We start from the raw sequence: 25,203 nt of genomic DNA, 5'->3' as shown, positions 1-25,203 counted from the left end.
TTCCTTTGAGTCATCTCCATCCATCTAACATTTGTAGCAGTGGTTCTTACCCTCTCTTAGGGTAAAAAATTTCACACAATGCATGATATGAAAAGCTTTGATTTACAGGTTTCTCTCGCTTTACGTTGTACATGCATTCCTGGAAAATTGTGCATAACTCAAATTTGCATAAAGGGAACACACTTTACAATGTAACAAATAAGGATATGTTGTAAGACCTCAACTGTACTGACCCCCCCAGGCCCATTTCTACCACTTTTACAAGACAATTTTCATACTCACCGACAGCAAACAGTATGCACTGTTGAGAGCAAATTCAGGCCTGGATCATGAAACTCTGTTAAGTAGGTCAGCAGATGATCGCTACCTGACCCACCCTCTGCAGAGTGATGTCAGCTACCTTCAGAGGTCCTGGAATAGAGTGCGGTGTGCACACGCACGTGCTGAGTGCAGAGCCTGAGTGAATGGGGTGCACTACCCATATAAAAGGGGGCTCTGATTGACAGGTCAATGCATGTGAGACTGTAGGGGTGTGGTGTGGCTGGACTGAGAGGTTTTGTGCGTTTTTTGGGGTGTGGAGAGGTTCTGAGAGATTGAAGGAGGGTGTTTGGTGAGGGAATTGGTGGTTGCATTGCTGGGGTGAGAGACGAGCAAGAATTAGGATAGAGTGATTGGTTTCTTTGGCCGGTGCACTGTGGAGGCACGCTGTGCTAGATTTTAGTGACCTGTGAGGCTCCATCAATCTCCCTCCATTGTGGTGAACCTTCGCTGGAGGTAGATAGGGTTGGCTCCCCAGGTTTCTTTCCCTCCGGGTGTGTGTATCGCATAAAGCAGCAGCCCTCTACTTCCCATTTTAAGTATCACCCATTCCTTTTCTCCCTCACTCTTGTCCTGGTTGTGGGTTACTCCTTGTTTGTGAGGGGAAGGTAAGTCCTACTGAGCAGTTGCCTGAGGAGTAGACCTCGCGCGGGAGACCAGAGGCAGGGACATGAGCCTAATAAAGTTTCCCCTCTCCCTCAATAAAGTCTACCCCATCCTTGAGTAAATATTATATTGTTGTATTGGTAAGGGTCATTGTGGGAACCGGGTGTGTGTGTGTGTGTTGCTTACTTACCTGTTATTTGTTCCGATTTAATAAACCGTTTTATTCGTATACCTTCAGCAGTTCTCTTAGTGATTATTAATTAAAACCAGTGATAGATATGGACAGGGCAAAGACCCACCATATCTTTCTGGCGAGAGATCCAGGAGGAAGCAGCTGTTTGGATCTTCTTTATAATTTGTTTTAAAAGAGTGATCGTTCTCCCCCAGCAACACAAGCACAGAGTGGTGGTGAATGTTACCATAATGGGGATGGCAACTACAGAAACATGCATCACAGACAATGAGCAAGGAGCACAGATCTACACAGGAGACTGTTTTGGTGCGCATCACTCCTACAATACACTGCATAAAGCAGCTGACTGCAGGCTTCCACAACACTGCATAAGAGTGAATTTACCTCGTACATAATTAATTTTTGGTATAAAAAGGGTCATTGCATAAGAGCGAGTTTGCACATACAGAGCCTGCATAAAGCGAGGGAAGCCTGTACTTGGATAAACTAAGTGTGATGACGGACGTCTCGAGTCCGGTATCACCCGTCGTGTAGGTAGCCCCTCCCCTCATCCCGCCTGCCACGACTTTGCTGTTATGTTTGATTTACGAGAGGGTTTCAGTGAAGTTCTTTAATCGAGGGGTTCCCTGGTATGGGTGTACTCACGGTTGTCGCTTCTGTTGTTCCACAGGGCTCCGCCACCCCTACACCCCATCCACTTGCCAACCGATCATGTGCTCGTGGTATGGTGGCCTGCGGTGCACTGCAGGCTTGCCGTTGGTTTCCTCCAACTGTGGGGACCCAGGCCTAGCGATATCACTGGGCCAGCCTGTCTTCTACTCTTGCTGGCTCCTTAGCTAGCTCTGGCGGTCCTTCTTCCTCCCCTTTTCCTCTAGAAATAATATTTCGCCTGGGCGGGGAGACTTCCCTAGGGACGGCTCTACCTATCCCTGCCTCTATTTCCCTTAGGGGAAACTGTAATTACAAAGTTGTGGGTAAGTTTAGTTGCTGAGCAGGGTACTGCAGCCTAGTATCTATGCTAAGAATGAAAGGATTACCAGATTCCATCCAAAGCATAAGGCCTCATGTCTGAAAGAGAGGCCCATAAAAAGAAGACAGAAACTTCTTGTCATTGTGACAGCTGGTTATTATCATGGTCCAGGCAACTCTCCTTAGGTTATAGTGCATCTTTCTAACAAGCTGTAAAATCTGACCAATGTCTCTTTCCTGTCAGCAGTACTTATTCTATTATGTTGAGAAGGCATAGTAAAATCTCTTGAGGAAGTGACATCTGCCTTGTGCATCCTCTCTCCTAAAATAAGGAAACAAAATGAGATATTGCGTATTGATTTTCCCCTTCCTTTTGAGAGCACCAAAGTATAATGGCATTTTCAGACACTATATAACTTGAATTTCTGATTGTCACACAGGTACATCCCTGCTGGATTTCACTATCCAATGCAGGGCGTCAAGGGCTTACATCAAGGCTAAAGCCCTTGACTTCAGAAGGGCCAACTTCAATGAGCTTAGGAGACTAGTGGGGGAGGCACTAAGGGCCCAGAAGGTAGAGGAGATGGGAGTCCATGAGGGATGGTCATACCTTAAGGGGGCGATCCTCCAGGCCCAAAAGATAACAGTCCCTGAGAGAAGCAAAGGGGGTAAGAGTGCTCAGAAACCCCCTTGGCTCAGCAAGGGCATTCAGGAATGCTTGAGGACTAAAAGGAGGGTGTACAACCAGTGGAAGGGAGGAGCTATCACCAAGGAGGAGTACTCCTCCTTGGCCCGTGAGTTTAGGAGGGATATTAGGAAGGCCAAGGTAGAGATGGAACTCAGGCTAGTGTCCAGGATTAAGGACAATGAAAAGTCCTTTTTCAAGTACATTGGGAGCAAGAAGAGGGCACCAGGCAATGTAGGGCCCCTGCAAGACGCAAGCGGTAATCTTGCGGCTACTCCAGACAAGAAAGCTGATACTTTTAACTGTTTCTTTGCCTCTGTTTTCTTGAACAGGGACCGGGATATCCCACCTACCAAAGGTAGGGACAGTTTGGGGATAGCTCTGTCAGGCCTTCAGTCAGTGCAGATGTAGCTGAAGATCTTCTGGAAGGTCTAGACATTTTTAAATCTGAAGGTCCAAATGCCCTCCACCCAAGGGTGTTGAGGGAGCTGGCAGGGGTTATTGTGGAGCCCTTGGCCCGGCTGTATGAGCATTTGTGGTCATCTGGCCAGGTGCCGGGGGATTGGAAACTGGCTAATGTGGTCCCAATTCTCAAGAAAGGGAGGAAAGAGGACCCAAGTAAACTTTAGGTCTGTAAGCCTCGCCTCGGTGCTTGGGAAGATCTTGGAGAGAATCATCAAGGAGCACATCTGTGGGGGGCCTGCAGGGGAGATCATGCTCAGGGGTAATCAGCATGGGTTTATCAAAGGCAGGTCCTGCCTGACCAACCTGATTGCCTTTTATGACCAAGTAACTAAATCCTTGGATGATAGTGTCGCCGTGGGCGTATTCTTTGTAGACTTTAAGAAGGCCTTTGACACTGTCTCTCACCCCATCCTCAACAATAAATTAAGTGACTGTGGCATTGATGCCTACACAGTTGGATGGGTAAAAAAATTGGCTGATGGGGCGCACCCAGAGAGTAGTGGTGGACGGGTTGTATTCAGCCTGGCGAGATGTGAGCAGTGGGGTCCCCCAGGGCTCGGTCCTTGGGCCTGCACTGTTTAACATCTTCATCAGCGACTTGGACAAGGGGGTGGAAAGTATGCTGTCCCAAGTTTGCTGGTGTGACACTAAGATGTGGGGCGAGGTGGACACATTTGAAAGGAGAGAGAGGCTGCAAATAGATTTAGACAGACTACAAAAGTGGGCAGACGAGAATAGAATGGTGTTCAACGTAGACAAATGCAGAATGCTGTACCTTGGGAGAAGAAATCCACAGCATACATACAGGCTGGGGAGCTCCCTTCTTGAAAGCACAGAGGCGGAAAGGGATCTTGGAGTCATTATTGACTCCACGATGAGCATGAGCCGCCAATGCCAGACTGCAGCCAGCAAGGCCAGCCATACCTTGTCATGCATCCAAAGGTGCATCTCAAGCCGGTCCAGAGAGGTGATACTCCCCCTCTATGCGACTTTGGTCAGGCTGCAGTTGGAGTATTGTGTCCAGTACTGGGCGCCGCACTTCAAAAGGGATGTGGCCAGCCTGGAGAGGGTTCAGAGGAGGGCCACCCTCTTTGTGAGAGGGCAGCAGGACAGGCCCTATGAGGAGAGAGTGAGGGACCTGAACCTGTTCAGCTGCAGCAAGAGGAGGCTGAGGGGGCTGGTGGCTGCCTACAAACTCATCAGGGGAGATAACCACAAATAGGTAGAGCCCTTTTCTCCCCAGCACCACCTGGGGTGACGAGGAACAATGGTGGTAAGCTGATGGAGAATAGGTTTAGGTTAGAAGGCAGTATTTTACAGTTAGGGTGGCCAAAATCTGGAACCAACTTCCCAGGGAAGTGGTCCTTGCCCCTACCTTGGGCAAATTCAAGAGGAGGTTGGATGATCACCTGTCTGGGGTCTTGTGCACCCAGCATTCATTCCTGCCTGTGGCAGGGGGTCAGGCTAGATGATCTGTTCAGGTCCCTCCTGACCTAGCTACTATGAAACATTCTAATATTATAAAAGCCTTAGTCTGTCTGTCTGTCTGTAATGCTGTATTTGCACTCTGATCGGTTGTCTGAAACAATCAATCAGAATTCTCCAAGAGCGTTCCACACAGGAGGCAGCGGTGAAGCACTGTCATGATGGCGGGGACAGACTGGGGGAGCAAGGCAAGTGCTGCTCCCCCCCCTTCTCTCCACCACCCAGTGGGTGGAGTGGGCCCATACCCCAAGCAGGGGAAGGGTGGGGAGTGGCCTATGGCCTGGCTGGGGGAGAAGAGGAGGAGGAGGCCTGAGCCTGAACGTGGAGGGGGGTAATGGGCCTGGGCTCGATGCGGGGGGAGGGGGGGCAGGCTTGGGCCTGACACGGCATGTGGGGTTGGAGAGAGAGGAGCAGGCTTGGGCCTGATTTGGCGGGGAGGGGAGGAGCAGGCCTGGGCCCGACACACCAGGAGGGGTGGGGCCGAATCCCGAATGGCGGGGGTCGAATGGGCCAGGATGAGAGGGTGGGGGACGCAGACAGGAGGCTCTGTCCTCCCCTACCTCTCGCCCCCCCCCCCCCCCCCCGGGTCATTCTTTATGGGCAGTTTTCTAATATCTTTATATTCTCTTCCTGCATTGTATTCACTGATTTGTCCGTTTCATTGATTCAGCTATAAAATGGGTGAAAATGCAAAGATAGTCATGTCTAGGAGTACACAGTCTTTCAGATTCTTAGTTTTTACTTTGCTGCTATTGATGGCAGCACAGCAGCAGAACGGAGTTGGGTAGCTCACCTCGTATTGTGTATAGCAGTGGCGGTCAACTTTTTTAGCAAGTTTGCCATAAGCTAAGCCCTGTTTCCTTCCTAAATACACTGTTTCCTCCCTGAATAGTCTGATGCCTGCCTTCCTCTTCCTTTCTACTGCCCTGTGCTTCCTCTACCTGATAGTTTGTGCCCTGGGGCACCAGAATTAGAGGCGCTTGATTTTCTGACCGAGGAAGTAGAGGCCAGATTCTGCTGGGAGAGGTGTTTTTGTCAAAAGCCAGGTTAACCTTTTTCTGCCCCCACAACTGCCAGAGGAAGATCCAAAGCCCTGAATTTGGTGGTGGCTGCAAGGCTAGGAAAGGGTTAAACTACCTCTTGGTCATGACCGGGGATCTGTGGGTTTCCCCTTGCAGGCTGTTAGGGGGGCAGATGGAGGCAGCCGTGGTGAGGGAGGGAGTGGGATAGGGTTGGAGGCTGGGGTTGCCTGACTGGGGCAGCAGGACAGAGCTATGAGTAGAGCTGGTTCCCTGCCCCTGTGTGCATTCCCTGGGAGGGGTTGGGCAGCAGAGGCACCATGCCGGGGTGCATGGGGGAGCAGAACTTGCCTCTCCAGATTTGTGTACGGAGTGGGGAGGGTGCAAGCTGCCCACTGCGGGGCTTGAGGCTCCCTGCCCCGCTGCCCTCCCCCTGGGGGCGTCCATGGCCCAGTGGGTAGGACCTGGCATGGGAGGCCAGGGAGAGAAGACTTAGTCTGTTGCTACCGCTGCTAGGGAACCTGTGCCAGCCATGATGCTAAAGTGAGGTGCTCCCTGCCTGCCTGGGAAAGGGGGGAGGGTACAAATCTGTGCCATCGCTGCTGCCGGGGAGCATGGGGTACCTCGCTGTGGTGATGCAGCTGACATGGGGCTCGCAGGGGTGGCGGCACCGGATCTGTCTAGCCTACCATGCTGGGTTCTGCTTCCTGGGTTACAGAGACCCCTAGGAGGAGGGCAGCAGGGTGGGGAGCTCTGAGCCCCTCAATAGGTAGCCCGTGTCCTTCCCCGCCTTTCACAGGCTCTGCTTGCCTCTGGTCTGGCTGTACCTCCCAAGGGGGGCAGGTTCCATGCTCCGCTGTGGCCACAGCAATTGCGGCATCCTGTGTGTGGCAGCCGGGACTTAGGAGCTGTTGGCTGGCTGTGTCTGGAACCTGCGGAGCAGGGAGTGGGTAGGATGCAGCCACCCGGTCCCATAGCTCTGGCAGCTGGTGGCCCGCTTCAGCAGGGATGGGGGACAGCTGGGGGCTCCAGTTCGGGAGTGAGGGTTCTCGGCAGGGACGGGGAAGCTGTGACTTGGGAGTCAGGGGCACCAGCAGGGCTGGGGGTCTGGGGGGCTATGGGTTGGGAGTAAGGGGCACTGGCAGGGGTATGGGGCTGTGGTTTGGGAGTGAGGGAAAATGACATGGGCACAGGGCTGTCCCTGGGGGGGTTGAACCAGGGCAACCACCCTGGGCCCTGCGCTTTTGGGGGGCCCCACAGACAGTGCTATACAGGCCCTGCCACACACTGTCGCTGCTGGGTGCTGCTGGCTCTACTGCCACGAGCGCTGCCAGCATAGGCCCCCCTCTTGACCCACCCCGGGCCCTGCACACTGCTAGGGATGGCTCTGTGGACAGGATACAGGTATATCAGGGCTGCTCAGCACCACAAAGGGGGACAGCCACAGCTGGACCCACATCCTGGTAAATGAAGGGGGAAGGGGAACCTCTGTTTGTTTTTTTGTTTTTTTTATAATTAAAAAAAACAAAATCAAACACCAAAACTGTATAGTTACTTAGAATTTATTTTATTACAATGATGCACTAGTAGGCTTCCATATTGCATTACAATGTTAAATATATCAACAAAAGATTGTGTTCAACTGATACCTATGTATATGGTGATGTTTCATTTTAATCATGGAAAAACAGGTACTCTGGGTTTTTTAATCAGATAATTTTGATTTTATTTTATTTTTATTGGAGAATTTGGCATTTTTAAACAGAGAAAGCCAGGATTCCTGGTCATGATACTGTGACAGCTGTTCCATGTGGCTGGAAGCCTGAGTGCATGAGGCTCCAGTGCCCCACACAGTAGTTGCCTGGGTCACTTCTCATGTGTGTGCTACTGGATGGCCACTCCTGGTGTCGATTTAAAAAATATATATATATATTTTTCAGGGAGAAATTCAACAAGATATTTATCATTCTGACACATTAAAAGAACATTATTCTCATTTTAGTTTAGCAAAGTTGTCTATGCAGAACTTTGCAATTGGGTCCTTGAAGTGAATGAGAATGAAGTTCATTCTAAATTTACAAAAGTCCATTTTAAGTATTTTATTATCGTTAATTTAAACTCAATGAACTGTTGGGCCAGATCCGGACTGCAGGGCTTTGACTGTGGCTGCCACCACTTCTGTTTTAGTGTGGCCAGTACCCAGCCAATTTTAGGCACAAACGATGACCAAAACACTAAATTCTGTGGCAGCTTTTAGCTCCTGGGTACTGGCCATGCTTATACTGCAGCTCCAGCAGTCACAGTAACAGGGTTGAGTGCAGTGGCACTAACTCCCTGGCTGCTGGCAGCTGCTGCGAAAAGCCCCATGGACTGGATGACCCATCTGGCTGGTAGGCCAGAGGGTTTTCATCTCTGACTTAAAGTAATGACAAGTTAATACAGTACATTCTTAATTTTTTCTAGTTCACCTTTTAGGTCAGGGGCGGGCAATTATTTTGGGCAGAGGGCCACTTACCCACTTTCGGCAGGCTGTCAAGGGCTGCATGGATAGCCCCATCCCTTGATGGGTGCCCCGCCTCTTGACGGGTGCCCCACCCCCCGGGTCACCATCTTGGGACCAATGTCCCAATGTCTTGGGACCAGTGTCCGAAGGTCAGCACTGGTGGGGCCCAAAGCGGGACACAGACTGGCAGGGTTCTGTGGAGCCGGGCTGGGCTGCACCAGCAGGGAGAGGGGGGAACTGGCTTGGCTCTATAGAGCCCCTGCCAGCTGGGACCCCATGTTCCTGTCACCCTGCTCTGGGCCCCACCGGCACTAGCCCCAGGACACCGGTGCAGATCCTGTGCTCCCACTGGCTCCCTGCCCACTCACTCCCGGTGCCCCCCAGCCCTGCGGTACAGGCGGGGAGCAGCACACAGCTCTGACCCCCTGCTCACCAGCAGGGAAGAAGCTGGTGCTGAGTGTGGGGAAAAGCAGCCCCTTGCCCGCCCCATGGCCAGCGTTCCCTGGTGCAGGCACTCTGGAGCAGGTACAGGCAGCCCCATGCAGTCTGCAAGTGGCTACAGCCCAGGGCGCCAGCCAAGGGGTGGGCGAGGGGCCACTTTTCCCTGTGCTCAGCACCAGCTTGTAACCTGGCCTTGCTGCCAGCCTGGGCCATATGCTGGCTCTGGGTTTGCCCATCGGGGCTGTGCACGGCGGTAGCAGCTGCAGCCCCCCCCACCTCGCATGCCGCACCAGGTACTGTTGGCTGCTGCTGCCCGCCCAGAGCTTGTGTGCTGGGCAGCCTAGAGACAGCAGTGGCAAACACTGCCCTGGAGTGGGGGGTGCTGCCTGTGCCTGCTCTGGACAGCCCCATGCTGGCTGCAAGTTGCTGCAGCAGGGAGCGCCAGCCATGGGGCAAGGGAGGGGCTGCTTTTCTCCATGCAGGGAAGGAGCCTGGGGAAAAGATGAGTGCAGCGGCAGAGGGAAGCGGCCCTTCCCCCACCCTATGGCTGGTGCTCCATGATGCAGTAGCTCAGAGCCCGCGTGGGGCTGTCCTGAGTAGACACAGGCAGCCCCAGGTGGGCTGCGAGCGGCTGCAGTGTGGCACTGGACATGGGGCTGGCTAGTGGACAGTTCTGCCCCCACCCCTGGCTCAGCTTTTCCTCAGGGTCCTCCTCTGCCCTTCCCCTGTCCCTTCCCCCTTACCTGAGGTTCCAGTGTGGGGAAGCCCTGTGGTCCCAGGCCAGAAGCGGGGCAGCCTGGGGCTTCTGGCTGGATGGGTGGGGCCAGGCGGGCCCTGCTGCTTGTGAGAGCCCACTGGGCTTCCCCTGGGTCCTACTGCCCTTGGTTCCTGTCATTTTTGACAGGAACCAAGGGCAGATAAATACTAATTTTCTAAATTTTTTAGGGTCCTTGTGGGCCAGATTCGTCCCACAGGCTGGATTTTGCTCACTCCTGTTTTAGGTTCATGAGCTGTCATTTGGCTTTTTTTACAAGCATTAAAATGTATACTACAATATGAATATTAAAAATAAGTGTAGAATTTATTCCACTTATCTAAGTGGACTTTTTGATTAACCGCGTAATAATGTCCGTTTCTTTTCCTGTTGCATATATGGTAAGAAACATTGATTATCTACGTACATGTTAGTTAAACTTAGTGGGGAGCAAAAAGTTGCTTTATATACTTTCTAATATAACTATATTGTTTAACTGGATAATAATTAGTGCCCTAAAAAGTGAAGGGAAAACAGCTATAAAAATAGTGCTCCTAGGAGCCTGCAATTGACAGGAGCTAATTGGTTTTTTTTTTTAATATGCTTTCTCCCTTCATTTCAAGGCTGCTAATACAACAATGCTGACAGTGATTGATAAAGGTTAATATGTATTTATGTAAACTTCATGCAAACAATGTTCTTTAAGTTCATGGCCCTGCTATTTAGAACTTTAATAGTATTTTTTATTTTTAAAATATACATGCTGCTTCACTACTTAATATATTTTTTCATACAAATGTATTCACGTCATTGTACTACTTATATTTTTGACCTCTCTCTTTCTCTCTGTCTCTTCCCTCTCTTCATAGTCTGGTGAAAGAATCTTTATTTCTGTAACGTGGACACCCTTAGAAGAAGGAAGGGTCCGAGAACTGATAACATTTGTTGTTAATGGCATTGTAAAACATCAGGCTATATTGTTGGGTGTGGCCGAGCAGCCTGAGAGAAAAAAAGTAAGTAGGGTTTTAATTAACAATTCTGTTTTTTACGTTAAATTTAACTTTTGTCTTCAACTTTGCAAAATTTTGGGCTGGCTTGCAGAAATTTTCTGTTAGCATAGAAATTAATATGTTTTTGTTGCCCTTTGGGAGACCACGCTACTGGAATATTTGCTCCCGTAGTCCAAATGACCCAAATTTGTTGTTAGGCCCCTGGCACACAGAATTGTAGAAGATTAGGGTTGGAAAGGACCTTGGGGGAGGTCATCTAGTCCAGCTGCCTGCTCAGAGCAAGACCATCCTCAACTAGATCATCCCAGCCAAAGCTTTGTCTAGCCAGGTCTTAAAAAGTTTCAAGGATGGAGATTCCATCACCTCCGGGTAACCTGTTCCAGTGTTTTATCACCCTTCTAGTGAGAAAATTCTTCCTAATCTCTAACCTAAACTTCCTTTGCTGCAACTTGAGACCGTTGTTATACCTAAGACATGATTAACTGGTTAATTGCATCTTAAGTTGTTACCAGGCTACACATTACATAAAAAAAAATTTAATAATTAGGTGCACCAATATATTGGTTGCATATTGGATTGGCACCGATTTAAAAGGAAAATTAACATTATCAGCCTTTTTTGGCCGGTGTAGCCAATAACGTCGCTGATAAATGCAGTGTGCCAGGCAGCCAGAAATGCAGCCAGGCAGCTTGGAGCAGTGCCCTGCAGATGAGTGTGGTGGGGGGAGGATGGGGGGAACAGGCATTGGGGTGCAGATCAAGGCCCCCAGGGTGAAGGAGGCAGTGGGCCAGGGGCAGGCACTGCCCAGGACTAGGAGCGGGACAGCGGCTGCTCACCACTGTTCCGTGCTGCCCTGTCTCTTCCCTGCCCTGCCACCCCCCTCCCGTCACAACCCGGAATGGCAGGGAGCAGAGGAGCTGTGCAAAAAATCTCCTTGCTGCTTCTCACCCCTCTGCCCCACTGCTGCCCTGACAACGCGCCTCCTGGGTATGAGGCTATGCCCTTCAAAGTAGCAACAGGTCCTGGAGGCACGTCTCCAGGGCAGGGTGTGGGGGGAGCTCACACAAGTAAGGAATCTCCGTACAGATCTCCAGCTGTGCCAGGTCGCACCCACTGGCTCTGGAGGCCCCAGGGGAGGGAAGAGGGGTGGGAGCTCGAGCCCACAGCATGCGCCTGTTCTCGGTACAGAGCTGGGGTGGGGTATGGGTCCCCTCTGCCCCTCAGGAGTGCGTATGGCAGCAGGAAGCTGGCTTTCCCCTTCCCCTAGACAAGCTGGCTTTCCCCCTCCCCTGCCTCCTCCCACCTGTGGCCCTGTCCTGCTCCCTGCTGGGGCCCAGCAGCTGCACATTGCTGCCCTGGGCCCCAAGCCCCACCCAGCTAGACAGTAGCCCCAGCCCTGCCCAGCTCCCTCCCTACAGGGGCTTCAATCCCCTTTCCCCCTTCCCCCCAGCACTTACCTGCTGGAAGTGCTCTGCAGGCTCCCTGGGGCCACGTGCATGTCTATGCATGTGGTGCCCTCTGTCTTTTCACCTTCCTCCCACTCCCTCCCAGATCCCTGCCGGCTGGCACAGTTCCAGCCTGCAGGGAGCTCATTGAAAATGGCAAAATCTACGGGTTTCTCTGGTAAAGTGAGAAATCTGCATTTGCCTCTGGTAAAAGGCAAAATCCGTGGTTTACTCTGTTTTTCCATGGGAAGTGTAAAACCTGGATCCCTTGTAATAAGGCATGTTGGAATCTGATGCTGGATCCCATAATCATGCCTCCTGCTATGCATGTGTAGCATGGCAGGAGGTGCAGTTTAGGGCATTCCGCACCAGATCTCATTGCACCTTCACTTGCACGCCTGTCAGGGACCTTGGAGCACAGTATAGAATTTTCTTTCTTCATTCTAAGGAATAAAGAATTGTGAAGGTGGAGAATTTTGGAGTAGAGCTGCTTTAATTTCTTTTCCAGATTTGTTTTATATCAATTGTATTGTATAGTAGTGTTGTGTTTTAGTTTACAAGATCGGTATTTTACAGTTAGGGTACTGGCTGCTGCAGCGTATGGGTGGTTGGTGCTTCCTTTGTTCTTTTTCTTTGATATCATGTTTGTGTTTAAAGGTTGAAAATAGCTCATGTACTAGTAATGATGTGATGATTTTTGTACCAGTCTGTTTGTAGCAGCTTGTTTTATATGCATAAGCAGGAAGAAAAGTGCTCATCTAGAAACTGTAATAGTATTGTTGGGTGTTTCTCTCTCTCTCTCTCTCTCTCTTTTTTTCCAGAAGAGTCTTGGGGACGGTATAAGAAGGAAAAATCCATCTGAAGCATCTATTACTACGAGAACTAGAAAAACCCAGTCAAATATTAGAAAAGTTAATAAAACCTTTCGTGTTTCTCAAAAAGCAGACAAAGTTAGAAGCCCACTCCAGTCCTGTGAAAATCTGGAAATAAGGGAAGATAATGTGTCCTCAAGAAACAAGTCTCTTCTCACTTTAGAAAGCAATCTGCCTATATCCCCAATCAGTCCTGTGTTGCAAGAAGGTAATGATTTCACCTGCGCTCCTCTCTCAATGAGACGATCTACTACCTATTCAGTTCTTCATACAGCTGTAAATGGAGAGATAATATCGGAAACAGATGCCTGTAGCATTAAGAAATCACATAATGAGGAAACAAAATCTGCAAGTTCACACAACTCTTCCATTGAATCATTAAAAGCACAAAGGTCAGATAATGAAGAAGTTCTTAATGGTATGCTTTCATCTGTTTGTACTCCAGAGAGGTCAGCAGCTTTGCCCATTTTAACTGATAAGAGATTTTTAAGTCCCGATTCCTTTATAAATGACAGTTATCAAGTTAATGTTGATGTTGTTCCAGAGCAAGTTGTTCCAATTCTGTCACCTGAGCAGTTTGTAAGAGACAGTTTCTCAGCTATACAGTCTGTTTCTCAACTCCATGAATCAGTGTTGCCATCATCCTCCTCCAGTGGGGAGGTTTGCCAGACAAAGAGGCCAACATGGGAAGAAAATCAAGAAAAAAAGGTAATAGCTCTGCATGTAGCAAAACACTTTTCAAATGATGATGTTCTTGATGATGCATATACAGTGAAATCTCAGTTAGTTAACTATAACAAACCTAAACAAAATCATCTCAGTTTTCCCAATCCCGTTTGTAGTCACTCCCAAAGGGAAAAACGTCCAGTGCTTTCTGCCACTGTCATTAAAAATAAGCCTGAGGTTCCTGAAGGAAAAGTAATACAGACGGGTAATTCAAAATCTAGGAAATGCCTTAATAGTGCAATAACGGAATGTGCAAGTGTGGTTCCTGGACATACAGGGGCAGAAATATATCAATACCTTCCAGTTATAGAACCTATTTCAGGTGAAATTGAAGATCACAAAGTTGAAGCAAGTTCATTGTCCACTGGATCAACTTCACTTTGCCGTAAAAGGAAAAGTGAGGTATTTTTTGGAAACCATAAGGCTATGGCTCCAGAGTGCACAGAAGAAATGGAAACCAAAAGGATCTTTGTATCTTGCATGGACAATAAAGAACAGACTACTCAAAGGCTGCCAGTCTCCAAAAGCTTCACCAGCAGAGAGAAATTAACTTGGAGAAAGAAAGCTGGTAAGTCTTTTTCTTTTATGTATTTCTAAATTAAAAGAAAATTAACTTCATGTAGGAAGATGTAGCATATTCAATTTTCTGGCCACAGCTGTTCAGATTTTAAATCTTTCTCTGCCACAAGTCCTCACAAAAACCATTTGGGAGTGTAACAGGTAGCCGTTCTGGGCCGAGCTAAAATGTGGCCCCCACACCTGTTCCTGAGGCAACCGCCCACCTTCTCGCCTGCCATGCCTTGCTGTTAATTAATTAATTGATGTTAATTAGCGGGAGGCTGCCATTGTACTGCCCCGTTGCCAGGGGGCGCTATCTGCGGCTCCGTTTCCTCCCCTACACCGCAGTCCACACCTCGCCGATGGAATAGCCGTTGTCTCAGCTCTATCACTATCTGGCCCCTTCTTGGTCTCTCTGGGCCCTCCTTCCTTGGATACACGCTCCCTCCGGTGCTAGGGCTCTCCCCAGCCCTATCTCACTCTGTGCCCTCTTCTCCGGGCCTCATCTACAATGCGGCCCCCGCTCTGTACACAAATTGAGCATTATCTTGAAACCAGTGGTGTTTCTGCAGACAACCTTGCAAATGGAAGCTTACAAGCAATTTTTTTGTGAGCTGGAAAGAAATCCAATTCGCTCACCTAGGGAGGTCATGGTTCTACTCAGCAGACGGATGAAGCCTTACCTTTCTCTTTGACAAAAACAGTTGGTGAATGTGGGTTCCCATACCCCAGCATGGGCTGCAGCTCAGGGGTCTGCTCTCTGGCACCGATTGGCACTGCTGCAATTTGGGCACCTTGTTGGCTTTACTGAGTCACCCTGTCCCCTTCACGTATACACCCCTCCCCAACATGTGCACATGTGTGTACACCTTCCCCCCCCCCACACATACACCCCCACACACACCCTTGGTTCCCAGGAGCCCTAATAGTGGGGCAGGACACTGCAGAAGCCTGCTACTGAGTCCATCCCCTATAGATAGAGGATGGCCCTGTCTGGGAGTGTCCCTGTGTGGCGGCATCCCTTGGGTTCTACCAGCTCATTCTTTGTGGCCACACAGCACCTTCCCCCACCACTGCTAGCAGGTAACTGTGCCTGCCACAAGCAGCCTGGGCCTTGGCAGCAGCAGCTTGTGGGTGGCCATCCTGGCCTGCCCCTCCCTGGCTGGATCCCTGCCCTAGGCAGAAGAGGCATTGTTCAGCACAGTGCCGCCACCCCACCTCCCCCCCGCCACTCCAGGACTTTTGCTTCAAATTTTCACCAACTGGCCAGGACACCCAGAGGGCTTATGAAATCAGGGACTGTCCTGACCAAACTGGGACATATGGTCACCCTACTTATAATACAGTGAACACAGGCCCCATGTGCTTTGTCCAGCATCATATCTAATAACCAACAAAATAAATAAAGGGAGTCAGTGCTACAATCCTTAATTGCTTTGCTTTTTAATGGCAGTTTACCTTTATTACTGATGCATGATCTTTAACATTTTAGGTTCATCTCTTCAGAAAGCATCTAAAACTAGTAACAGAACAACTAAACCTGTGGTTGGTGTGGCACAGTCTCACCTGACCTTTGTCAAACCATTAAAAACAGGTAGGCAAATTTTCAATATCTACAGTTGAGGAGAGAAATGTTTCTTTAAATGAATCTTAGAATGGTTTCATTTCTATTAGAGATGCACCTCAATTTAGGAAGGATTAAACAAAGGTCTGTACCTCAAGTAACAAGTTTAACAAGTTACTGCACAAAATAGATTTCTAACTATCAGAGGAGTAAAATTTTGGACGGTCTTCCAAGCCAAGTTGTCGACAGTAAGAGCATGGAACATGAATCTCTTTCAGATTGAACTGGATATGTTTATGGAAGGAGTGGTGTGATAGGACAGGGAGTTCTGGTTCAGCACAGTGTGGGATATGAGGTAATGTATTTTGTGGACCTCAGGTTGGGGTATAAAGGTGCACCCTGGGGAATTATGCAATTTTGTGCATAAAAGGTGTAACTGTGTATAATTGCATACTTTAACCATGGCTGGCTCTTTGATTTGGAGGCACAGAGCCGTGAGACCATACAGCTCTGAAAGTGGGGAGGGGTGATCTTGGGGGGGGAAGCATGGTGTTTTTGGGTGGGTATTGGCCATGTGCCCCCAGGCCGGGCTGGCTGGCTCAGTGCCTCCACATGGACTTTTAGCACTCCAGTGGGAAGCCATGTGTGGAGGCCTAGAGCCTGCCTGGCTTGATGCATCCATGTGTGGCTTCTTGCTGGAGTGCTGGAAGACCCATGTGAAGGGCTGGCCTGGCCTGATGACGCATGGATCAGGAACCATATGCTGCGGGCTAGGCAGGAAGCCGCACGTGGAGGCACAGTCATGTTCTATTGGGCTGAGCGGGCTCCTGCTTGCCTCCAGCTGCAGCTTCCTGCTGTAGTGCTGGAAGCCCCAGGTAGAGGCATGGAGCCTGCCCGGCTCAATGGCTTGAGGCTACTGGTCCACAGGCCAGGAGTGGGCTGAGCCAGCCAGCTCCATGCTTCCATATGGGGTTTTCAGCACTCCAGCGGGAAGCCGCACATGGAGGCACAGAGCCCACCTGGCCCAATGGCACGTGGCTCCTGCCTCCAGTGCTGTGAGCCCCACGTGCTGGCCCCCAATTTCAGCGCTAAAGATTTCAGAGAAGTGTACAAGTGTTTCAGACCTCTGGCTGGAGAGCAGAAAAGTCTCCTTAAAGGCAAGCTTTCTAGCCAGGGGATGATATGGAAATGCTCCTTTGGCTCCCATCCACTCTTGCCAGATAGGTTGTCTCCAGAGGTTGCCATGTAGGCCTGGATCTGGGCTTTGGGCAGCTTCCACAAGAATGCCCTTGATCAGCTGCAGATTTTCTTTTTGTGTTGGGAGAGAGGTGTTTTTCCTGGCACAGGTGTAATGCCTGTCTGTAGCCAGAGAGTTTGCTGGTTGCCTATTGGGGCCAAGAGAAATTCCCATCCCCATGAATGCTACTGGCTACTGGGTTTTTTTGTTTGTTTGTTTTTTTACTTTCATCTAAGTCACTACAGTGTTGGCCATGTGTAAGACTTGGGGAGGAAGGGGTTGAAGCGGGAGAGAAGAGTTTTGACTGGGTTGTTCTGATGCTCCTGCCAGTACATAAAAAGAAGAAAACAGGTTTCTTGTTAGAGGTGTTTTGGTCTCCCACTGATTTCTTTGGGACCAGGAGGGAATTTTTCCTCCTGATCAGGTTATTGGAGAGAGGGGTGTGGTTGTATCAAACTCCTCCTAAGATGCTCTGAGCATATATGAATCAACTCCATTGTTGCAGTGGCTGGAATTGGCAGTGGCCCAATCTCCCCTTTTTTTCCTGATGGCATTTTTATATATTTGCTACTGAGTTTGGAAATTCCTTGGGTTAGCAATTGCCTGTGAATGCATGGGTCAGAACTCAATGGTCTAGGTCAGGGGTCAGCACCTACGGTCTGCAGGAGCCATTGGATCCGGCTTGTGGACGTGGGGCTTTGGTGAGGGGGGACTTTGGCTGTGGGTGCTTTGCCTGTGCTGTGGTGGGTCACTCTGGCCCGTAGTCGGAAAAGGTTGCTACCCCTGGCCTAAGAGGCAACTTCCAGTCTTATTTTCACAATTAGTTTGATCAGTCTAAGGTAGGGGTGGCCAACCCACAGCATGCATGTCACAAGTGATATGGGCAGCCTCTCTGTCATCCAGCAGAGATGTCAGGGAAGAGAAAGCAGAGCAACAGATTGCGAAGGGGTTAGGGTGGTACTTGAGAAGGTTGCAGAGCTTAGTTTACGGCACACCTGCCTTAAAGGTTGCCTCCCACTGGCCTAAGTTAAACACTGCTCTCATCCAGTTCTGCCTTTAAGTAGAGCAGTAGTACTTAACCTTTTGGCCTTGTGGGCTGGTTAAATGGTGCAGGGCTGGTCTGTCTTATGTAGGACTGGTGGCCTGGATTGGGTCCTAGCCTGGACCTGCATATCTGATCTGGAACACAGAGCCATGTTATCTAGTTTTCAGGGCTCCTCATGGGTACAGAAATTTAGCAGCACTGTTCCCTGCTGCCAAATTTCTAGACCCTTGGGGAGCACTGTGGGCTGGATGACACTGCTTTGCAGGCCAGTGGTTAAGCAGTCTTGAAGTAGAATGGACTATAAAAGCAATAATATTACCTTTCATAACTGAATAATATTCATAACTGTCAGTTTTTGTTGAAGATGTTTTCCAGTTTGCTATCAACTTACCATTCCAGATATGACTAGAAGGAGGTTCAGCTGTGGAGCACATTAGTTGTGTGCTCCCATAACAGTTGTGGTGCATATTAAATCCCATTGTGTCTCATTGCCGGTGCAGGGGAACCTCATCCTAGGCTGCTTCTGTACCAACACGAAACAAGCTCACTGCTGGGAGCCCCCTCAGCTGATCGGCTGCCAGCCGTGGAGGCACCCCACGTACCCCCTGTGGCTGGGAGATGGCCACTGTGATCCTCCTGCCCTGGCAATTTCATGTACTTCTGGGATGAGGGGATTGCTGGGAAGCACACTACGGGGACCCAGTGTCTGCAGCTATGGGACTCTGGTCCTGGCAGCTGTAGGGTGCTGCTGGGACCCAGAGTCAGCAGCTGCTGAGGCTGAGAGTCCCTAAGTGTTGTGGTACTCAGCCCCAGCTGGACAAGGTGCACCCCTGTTGCTTGGAGCCCACAGCTGACAGGGCTCCCAACTGCAGGAGAGCCCCTGCTTCATGTGCAGATTAAAGCTCGACAGCAACTAACTTTAAAGTTAGTACACATTTTCACAATCTAACCGAGTGCATCTATACAAGATATTTTCTGCAGAGTAGACTTCTTAGCCCTGCAGTAAAATGTCTCTGTCTACAAGTGTGGAGGTATTAGGTTGGAATAAGCTAACTCTGCCATAGGTTAGAACTGCCAAATACAAGTACTATCCTATGTGAGTTACTTACTCTGCCACAATGCATGCGTAGATGCTGATGGGGTTGGCTGCAGCACAATGGTACTTCAGTGCTGGGGCTGCCTGCTGGCTAGCCCAGGCACTAAAGCACCCTTGTGCCCTAGTCAGCCCCTCTGCAGCACGTTGAGCCAGGTTGGAGCAGCCTTGGACTAGCAGGCTGACCACTGGGGCTCTGTCAGCCAGGGCTGTGCCGCCCTGGCTCAACTTGTTGCAGTCCCAGGAGCACATGTAAGATGCTGCCCCTGGGAGCAATAAACTCAAGCAGGAACTATGCCAGAGTTTATTCAGTCAAATTAATTTCATATGTAGACATACCCATTTAATAGCTGGTTGGAGCTTTTTATTGTGACTTCGCATGTGCATCTGGTTTCAAGGTAACTGTGCAATTAACTAATCAGTCACACAATACCTGTACAGTGTAGAGGGGACCTACGATTTGGAATATGGCATTGTAGAAGATCTGTGGTGCAATTTATTATAGGCAAAAATGTGGTTATACTTTAGTGGTGTAGGTTGTAGCTGTGTTGGTCCAAGGACATAGGCAGACAAGGTTCTTCGGGTAAAGCTGATATCTATTATTGGGTAAATCTGATAAATATCGGGTTATACTTCAGAGGTTTTATTGAGTTTATTTAAAGACTCTAGACTACTTGATATTCATTACACTGTAAAGTATTATATAATAACAAAAATAGGTATGAGCATAGCTGTTGTTTTCTGACTAGCTTTATTGACGACATGAAAGAATACAGTAAATGAACAATGGCATGTGGTTATTCATACTTTTCTTACGCTAACTCAGACAGTTTTCATAAAAATGAAATGTGAATAACTTTCTGAAATATGATTTACATTTTCCTCCTAACATGAGATTTACTTTGAATCACTTTTATATAGCTTATGCTTTTTCTCCTCTTAAGTCATTCCTAGGCATCCAATGCCTTTCGTTGCTAAAAATATGTTCTACGATGAACGGTGGAAGGAAAAGCAGCAGCGAGGCTTCACCTGGTGGTTGAATTTTATACTTACTCCTGATGACTTTACTGTAAAAACAAACATCTCACAAGGTACAGTACATAACTAGAAATTATGCATTTCTGCCCAATTATGGAAGACTTAAACATCAGTGAAAGATATACAGCGCTTAAATTTTCTTCAAGTATTATTTTTATTAACTTAGGAGTCTAGTAGCCAAAAACTAGTATTTAAACTAACATACACACAAAAAGCTTGAATGGAACTCTCTAGGAAGAATAATCTCTATTCATATATATCTTGCAGTTTTTCATTCTTTACCTTTGGGTCTAAGATTGAAATGAGATGCAAATGGATCATCATTACAACTTGATAATTTTGATCATTTTCGTTAGTTACTATTTGGTCATATTTCCAAAGAGAGATCCTTCAGGAAATTCTGAAGTGCTGTCTTCTAACAGTTTTATATACTTCTATGTTTTTGTGTTCTTCATCTTAGAATATTCTGTTTTCTTTGAAAGCTTTAGATTTAAAAGCCTTAGGTGATTCTAATATCTTAGCTAATTTTTTGGCTTGACTTCATTAAATAGATGCTAATAAACAAATGGTAAGAACCTACTCTATCTTTCAGGTGTCTAAGTTTGAATTCCTGAAAATCCATTAATGTATCTGTTTGTGTAATGGCCTGTCATTTAGTCTTAGAATTAAGTCATAGGAAACAGTGAGGAGGAGGACTAACTTACCTTTTTTGTATAAGCAGTTTTTCAGGCACTGGAATGGGTTTGAATAGGATCAGACTTAGGTGCCAAAGTCTATTTAGGTGTGTACTTGGTGCAGTTGAAGCTGGTCATTGATATTTGAAGTAAGGACCTGGACAAGTTAATTGTCCTCAGGAACCTTGCTTATTCTAATGCTGAGTTCTGTTGTGCCAGATGCATTTTGTCAAGTGGTATGTGTTTGTGTGAATTTTTTATTTAAACACTAGTAAAATAATAGCAAGTAGTAAGCTGGTAAAACAGATGCATAATATGCTTTTATCTTTTAATCAGTAAATGCAGCTGTCCTTGTTTTGGGAGCAGAGAATTATAAAGCTAGTGTTCCTAAAGCACCAACAAAAGACGAAATGTCCCTGAGAGCTTATACTGCTCGATGCAGGTTGAACAGACTACGATGTGCAGCTTGCCGTTTGTTTACCTGTGAAGCAATGGTTAAAGCTATTAAGAAGCTGGAAGTTGAGATTGAAACTAGGCGCTTGCTAGTTCGAAAAGATAGACATCTTTGGAAAGATATTGGTAAGAAACTATAAATATTGTTTTTATTATTTTCAATAAATATAAAAATTGTATTTGGAGTGCTCAGTTGAATGTATTATGATTATAGAAATAAAAAGATCAAGTGGCCTTAGCACAATGAAACTATTTGAAACAGGTTTTTTTTACATATTATCATTCTATTGCAGGGGAAAGACAAAAAATCCTCAACTGGCTTTTATCTTACAACCCTTTGTGGCTACGTATAGGCTTAGAGGTGAGCACATAATTTTTAAATATACATAATTATGTACCTTCATTTGAAACAGGTTCTCCTGTTAAATTTCTTGCTCAGAAAAGTTATCCAGGTCACTGTAGCTGGCAGGCCATTCTAATTTTGTTGTTGTTGCTAACCTAGCAATATCATTTTTAAATTCATGCTTGCCAAGTATACCTTTAAAAAAAAAATAATAATAAAATAAAGGTAAACCTGGCAAGATCATACACGCACACAGTCGTGTGTGTGTGTATACACACGCCTGTATACATATTCACAATATCTCTCTTTGTCTTGAGAGAGAGAGAGATTTGATGATTGCTATATTATGATATATAAAATACATATGTCTTGCGTGTATAGTGCGACTGATCAGAGGTCAGGAAAACAGACCTTATGAAGAGAGGCTGAGAGCCATGGGACTCTTCAGCCTGGAAAAGCGCAGGCTCAGGGGTGATCTGGTGGTATATAAGGAGTGTGTGTCAGGATCTGGGGGAACCACCTGTTCACCAGAACACTCCAAGGGATGACAAAGTCCAACGGTGACAAATTCCTCCAAGATCATTTTAGGCTGGACATAAGGAAAAACTTCTTTACAGTCTGAGCCCCCAAGGCCTGGAATATTCTCCCTCCAGTGCAAGCATCTACCTTGAACACCTTCAAGAGACATCTGGATGTTTATCTTGCTGGGATCCTATGATTCCTGCTGACTCCCTGCCCCTGGGGCAGGAGGCTGGACTCGATGATCATCTGAGGTCTCTTCCAGCCCTAATGTCTATGAAATCTATACAATCTTACATAATTCAGTATATTTGACTGGGCAATTTTAAAAGTGCCTTTCTGTGAGGAATAATTTCAGAATAGACCTGGACTCTATATCCCCTTCTATTACTTTAATTTACCCCTTTAGTAACTGCTTGCCAATTTTAATGCATATGGTACAACTATCTTGGACTGGTTAGAGAGTTCATCACCAAGGATCCTAGTTTTCCCTGATAAAAAACCAGAATCCCAGGTGCGCCCAGGGATCCTGCACCCTTCAAAGCAGCGGCAGGTGCTGGAGGTGTGTCACTGGGGTCGGGGGGAACTCGCATTGGTGAGGAATCCCCACGCAGCCCAGCTGTGCCAGGTCAAGCCCACTGGCTCCAGAGGCCCTGGGGGAGGGAAGTAGGGTGGGAGCTCGAGCCTGCAGCCTGTGCCTGCCCCAGGTACAGATCTGGGGAGCTTATTGCAAAACAGCAAAATCTTTGGTTTTCTCTGGCAAAATGAGAAATTCACATTTGCCTCTGGTAAAAGCCAAAATATGTGCAGTTTACTCTTTTTTTTTTTCTGTGGGAAACAGAAAACCCAGATCCCTGCTCATCACTGAGGCAAAAGCTGCTTTTTTAGGCAGCAAGCCAGTACATGAGGTTGACTGTTGTTTAACATTTTAAAGTTAAGCATAGGACTGTGGGGATAAGATGGGTAATCAGAGGCTTCGAGAGCAGAGAAGGGGCAGAGGCTGCAGGGGTTGGGGGGTGATACGGAAGGAAAGGTGGATTTAAGGTTGCTGTGGGGAGCAGAGGCATGGGGAATGGGTGGGGAGAGCTCTGCTGTCAGCTCTCCCTACTGCCTGTCTCTTCCCTCTCTTCCCCACTGCCTGCCTTCCTACCACTGCTTTCTCCACTGTGCAGGTAGGGGGTAAGAATTTTAAGATTAATATTTATACATTTTCTGTGTATAGTCTTTGATTAGAGTAAATATGGTATATCAATTGATATTAGTACAACTGTTACGTGTGTCTATAACATCTATTTAGAGAAATAGGATAACTTACTACTTATTTTCCTTAATGAAAAGCATTTTGGCATTGCGATTTTTTTTTAATCTATTATTATTATTTTTGAGTTATGAATCTGCTGAAATTCTAAAGAAAACGTGTAACTACAAGCATTTTTGAGTTTGCCACTTTTATATATTAATACTTATTTCCTCATTTTAGACTGTTTATGGAGAACTGATTGCCCTGGAGAGTAATAGTGATGTTATGGGTTTGGCAATGTTTATTCTAAATCGCTTGCTTTGGAACCCGGATATTGCAGCTGAATACAGGCACCCCAGTGTACCTCACCTTTATCGTGATGGTAACGATTTGTTTTCAAAGGCATGAACTTTATCATTTAATTTTGTATTAATAAACCAGACCTTTTATTTTTGTTTTTTATATTTCAGGTCATGAAGCAGCTTTGTCTAAATTTACGCTGAAAAAATTGCTGCTATTAGTTTGCTTTCTAGATTGTGCCAAACAGTCCAGAATTATTGACCACGATCCTTGCCTCTTCTGTAAAGATGCAGAGTTCAAGGTAAAGTGAAAGACTGTGGTAGAAGACTTCTATGTTCAGACACAAAACAGTAATACGACTTGTATTCTTTATGCATGGAAAATACATTTTTTTTAGCTTTGATACTATCACTATTCATACTCTGATACGAACCTCCCTTAACAACCACCCTCATCCAGCTGATCACTAGCTAGCTGAAAGACCTACCAGTAGGACCTTTGCAATGGGTGCAGTCCAAAGGGAGAACTCAAAAGCCTTATATCATAGAAGCTTGCTTCTTCACTTTTCTAAGGCTTAGTTCCTGAAGTGCAAGAATGTTAAATATATTAAATATTTATCTCACACAACATTGATTAGCCGAAATGTTTAATTCTCAAAATGCAACTGGAATTTTTTTAGACGCCTACAATATTTTGGTTTAAAACAAAAAAGGTTACATGACTGCTTGACAACCCAGCAATGTGTCTGGATAGTAGGGCTTTTTGCCACAGCTTCCAGATCCACTGTGTAAGGACAGAAAGCATACAGGGGTTAATGTCACTGCCATGCACTCTGTTGTCACCAATTTGTATTTCCAATAGGGATAGCAAACCAAAAAAAAATTGTAGTGATGTGAGCAATGGTGCCATTAATCCATGCAAGTCAGATGTTTGATACCCTTGGTCTATAACAAGAAATGTATTAAACCAGGAGTTTCAAACTCACTTGGGTCTGCTGAACCGGTTATGAATCATAGCGGTTCTTGTGGACTGAATCTGGAGTGATTAACACAGCTGTCTGCTTGCCCCATTGCTGTCAAACATGTCACCAAGGGAGCTCTGTACCCTGGTATTTGGAACTAGGTTCCTCTAGAGCCCTGCAGTCCAGAGGACTTGGCTCTGCAGGCTGTATCTTTGAGGTGCAAATCTTTGACTAAATGGATAAATAAGAAAATTGTTCACAAACTTGCTGCCACTCAGGGTACAGTCATATGATTAACCGTATGTTTTGTGTTTTTAATTAAAATATTTATTATTTATATTTTAGTCTCTGTGTAACATTTATTATTTGTTATCTAAATGTATCCAGGGAGGAGGTGTTGGGACTAACTTGCTTAATATGATACAGCTTTAACTTTGCTTCTGTGTTTTTATTTAGACTAGCAAGGATATTCTGTTGGCATTTGCACGAGACTTTTTGAGTGGTGAAGGTGATCTTTCCCGTCATCTTGGGTTCCTTGGATTACCAGTTAGTCATGTTCAAACGCCACTTGATGAATTTGACTTTGCTGTAACAAATCTAGCTGTAGACTTACAGTGTGGCATTCGTCTTGTGTAAGTTGTTGATAGTTTTATGGTGGTTTATTTTCTTTGTCTGATATTGCTGTAA

General features: G+C 47.1%; 1 protein-coding gene across 1 annotated transcript in view; it reads left to right on the top strand.

Moving 5' to 3' along the window:
• ASPM (assembly factor for spindle microtubules) overlaps positions 1–25,203 on the top strand; it is a 64,477-nt gene that overhangs the window by 5,816 nt on the left and 33,458 nt on the right. The window contains exons 2-10 of the mRNA XM_059728431.1: positions 10,308–10,451; positions 12,715–14,059; positions 15,542–15,643; positions 19,933–20,079; positions 21,037–21,279; positions 21,447–21,514; positions 23,496–23,637; positions 23,726–23,856; positions 24,973–25,148. Coding sequence (XP_059584414.1) covers positions 10,308–10,451; positions 12,715–14,059; positions 15,542–15,643; positions 19,933–20,079; positions 21,037–21,279; positions 21,447–21,514; positions 23,496–23,637; positions 23,726–23,856; positions 24,973–25,148 — 2,498 coding nt within the window. The remainder of the gene's footprint in view (positions 1–10,307; positions 10,452–12,714; positions 14,060–15,541; positions 15,644–19,932; positions 20,080–21,036; positions 21,280–21,446; positions 21,515–23,495; positions 23,638–23,725; positions 23,857–24,972; positions 25,149–25,203) is intronic.

The sequence above is a fragment of the Alligator mississippiensis genome, chromosome 5, assembly GCF_030867095.1.
Source record: "Alligator mississippiensis isolate rAllMis1 chromosome 5, rAllMis1, whole genome shotgun sequence".
Taxonomy (NCBI): Eukaryota; Metazoa; Chordata; order Crocodylia; family Alligatoridae; genus Alligator; species Alligator mississippiensis.
Note: the sequence above shows the minus strand (reverse complement) of the source record. Positions and strands in the feature narration are given on the sequence as shown.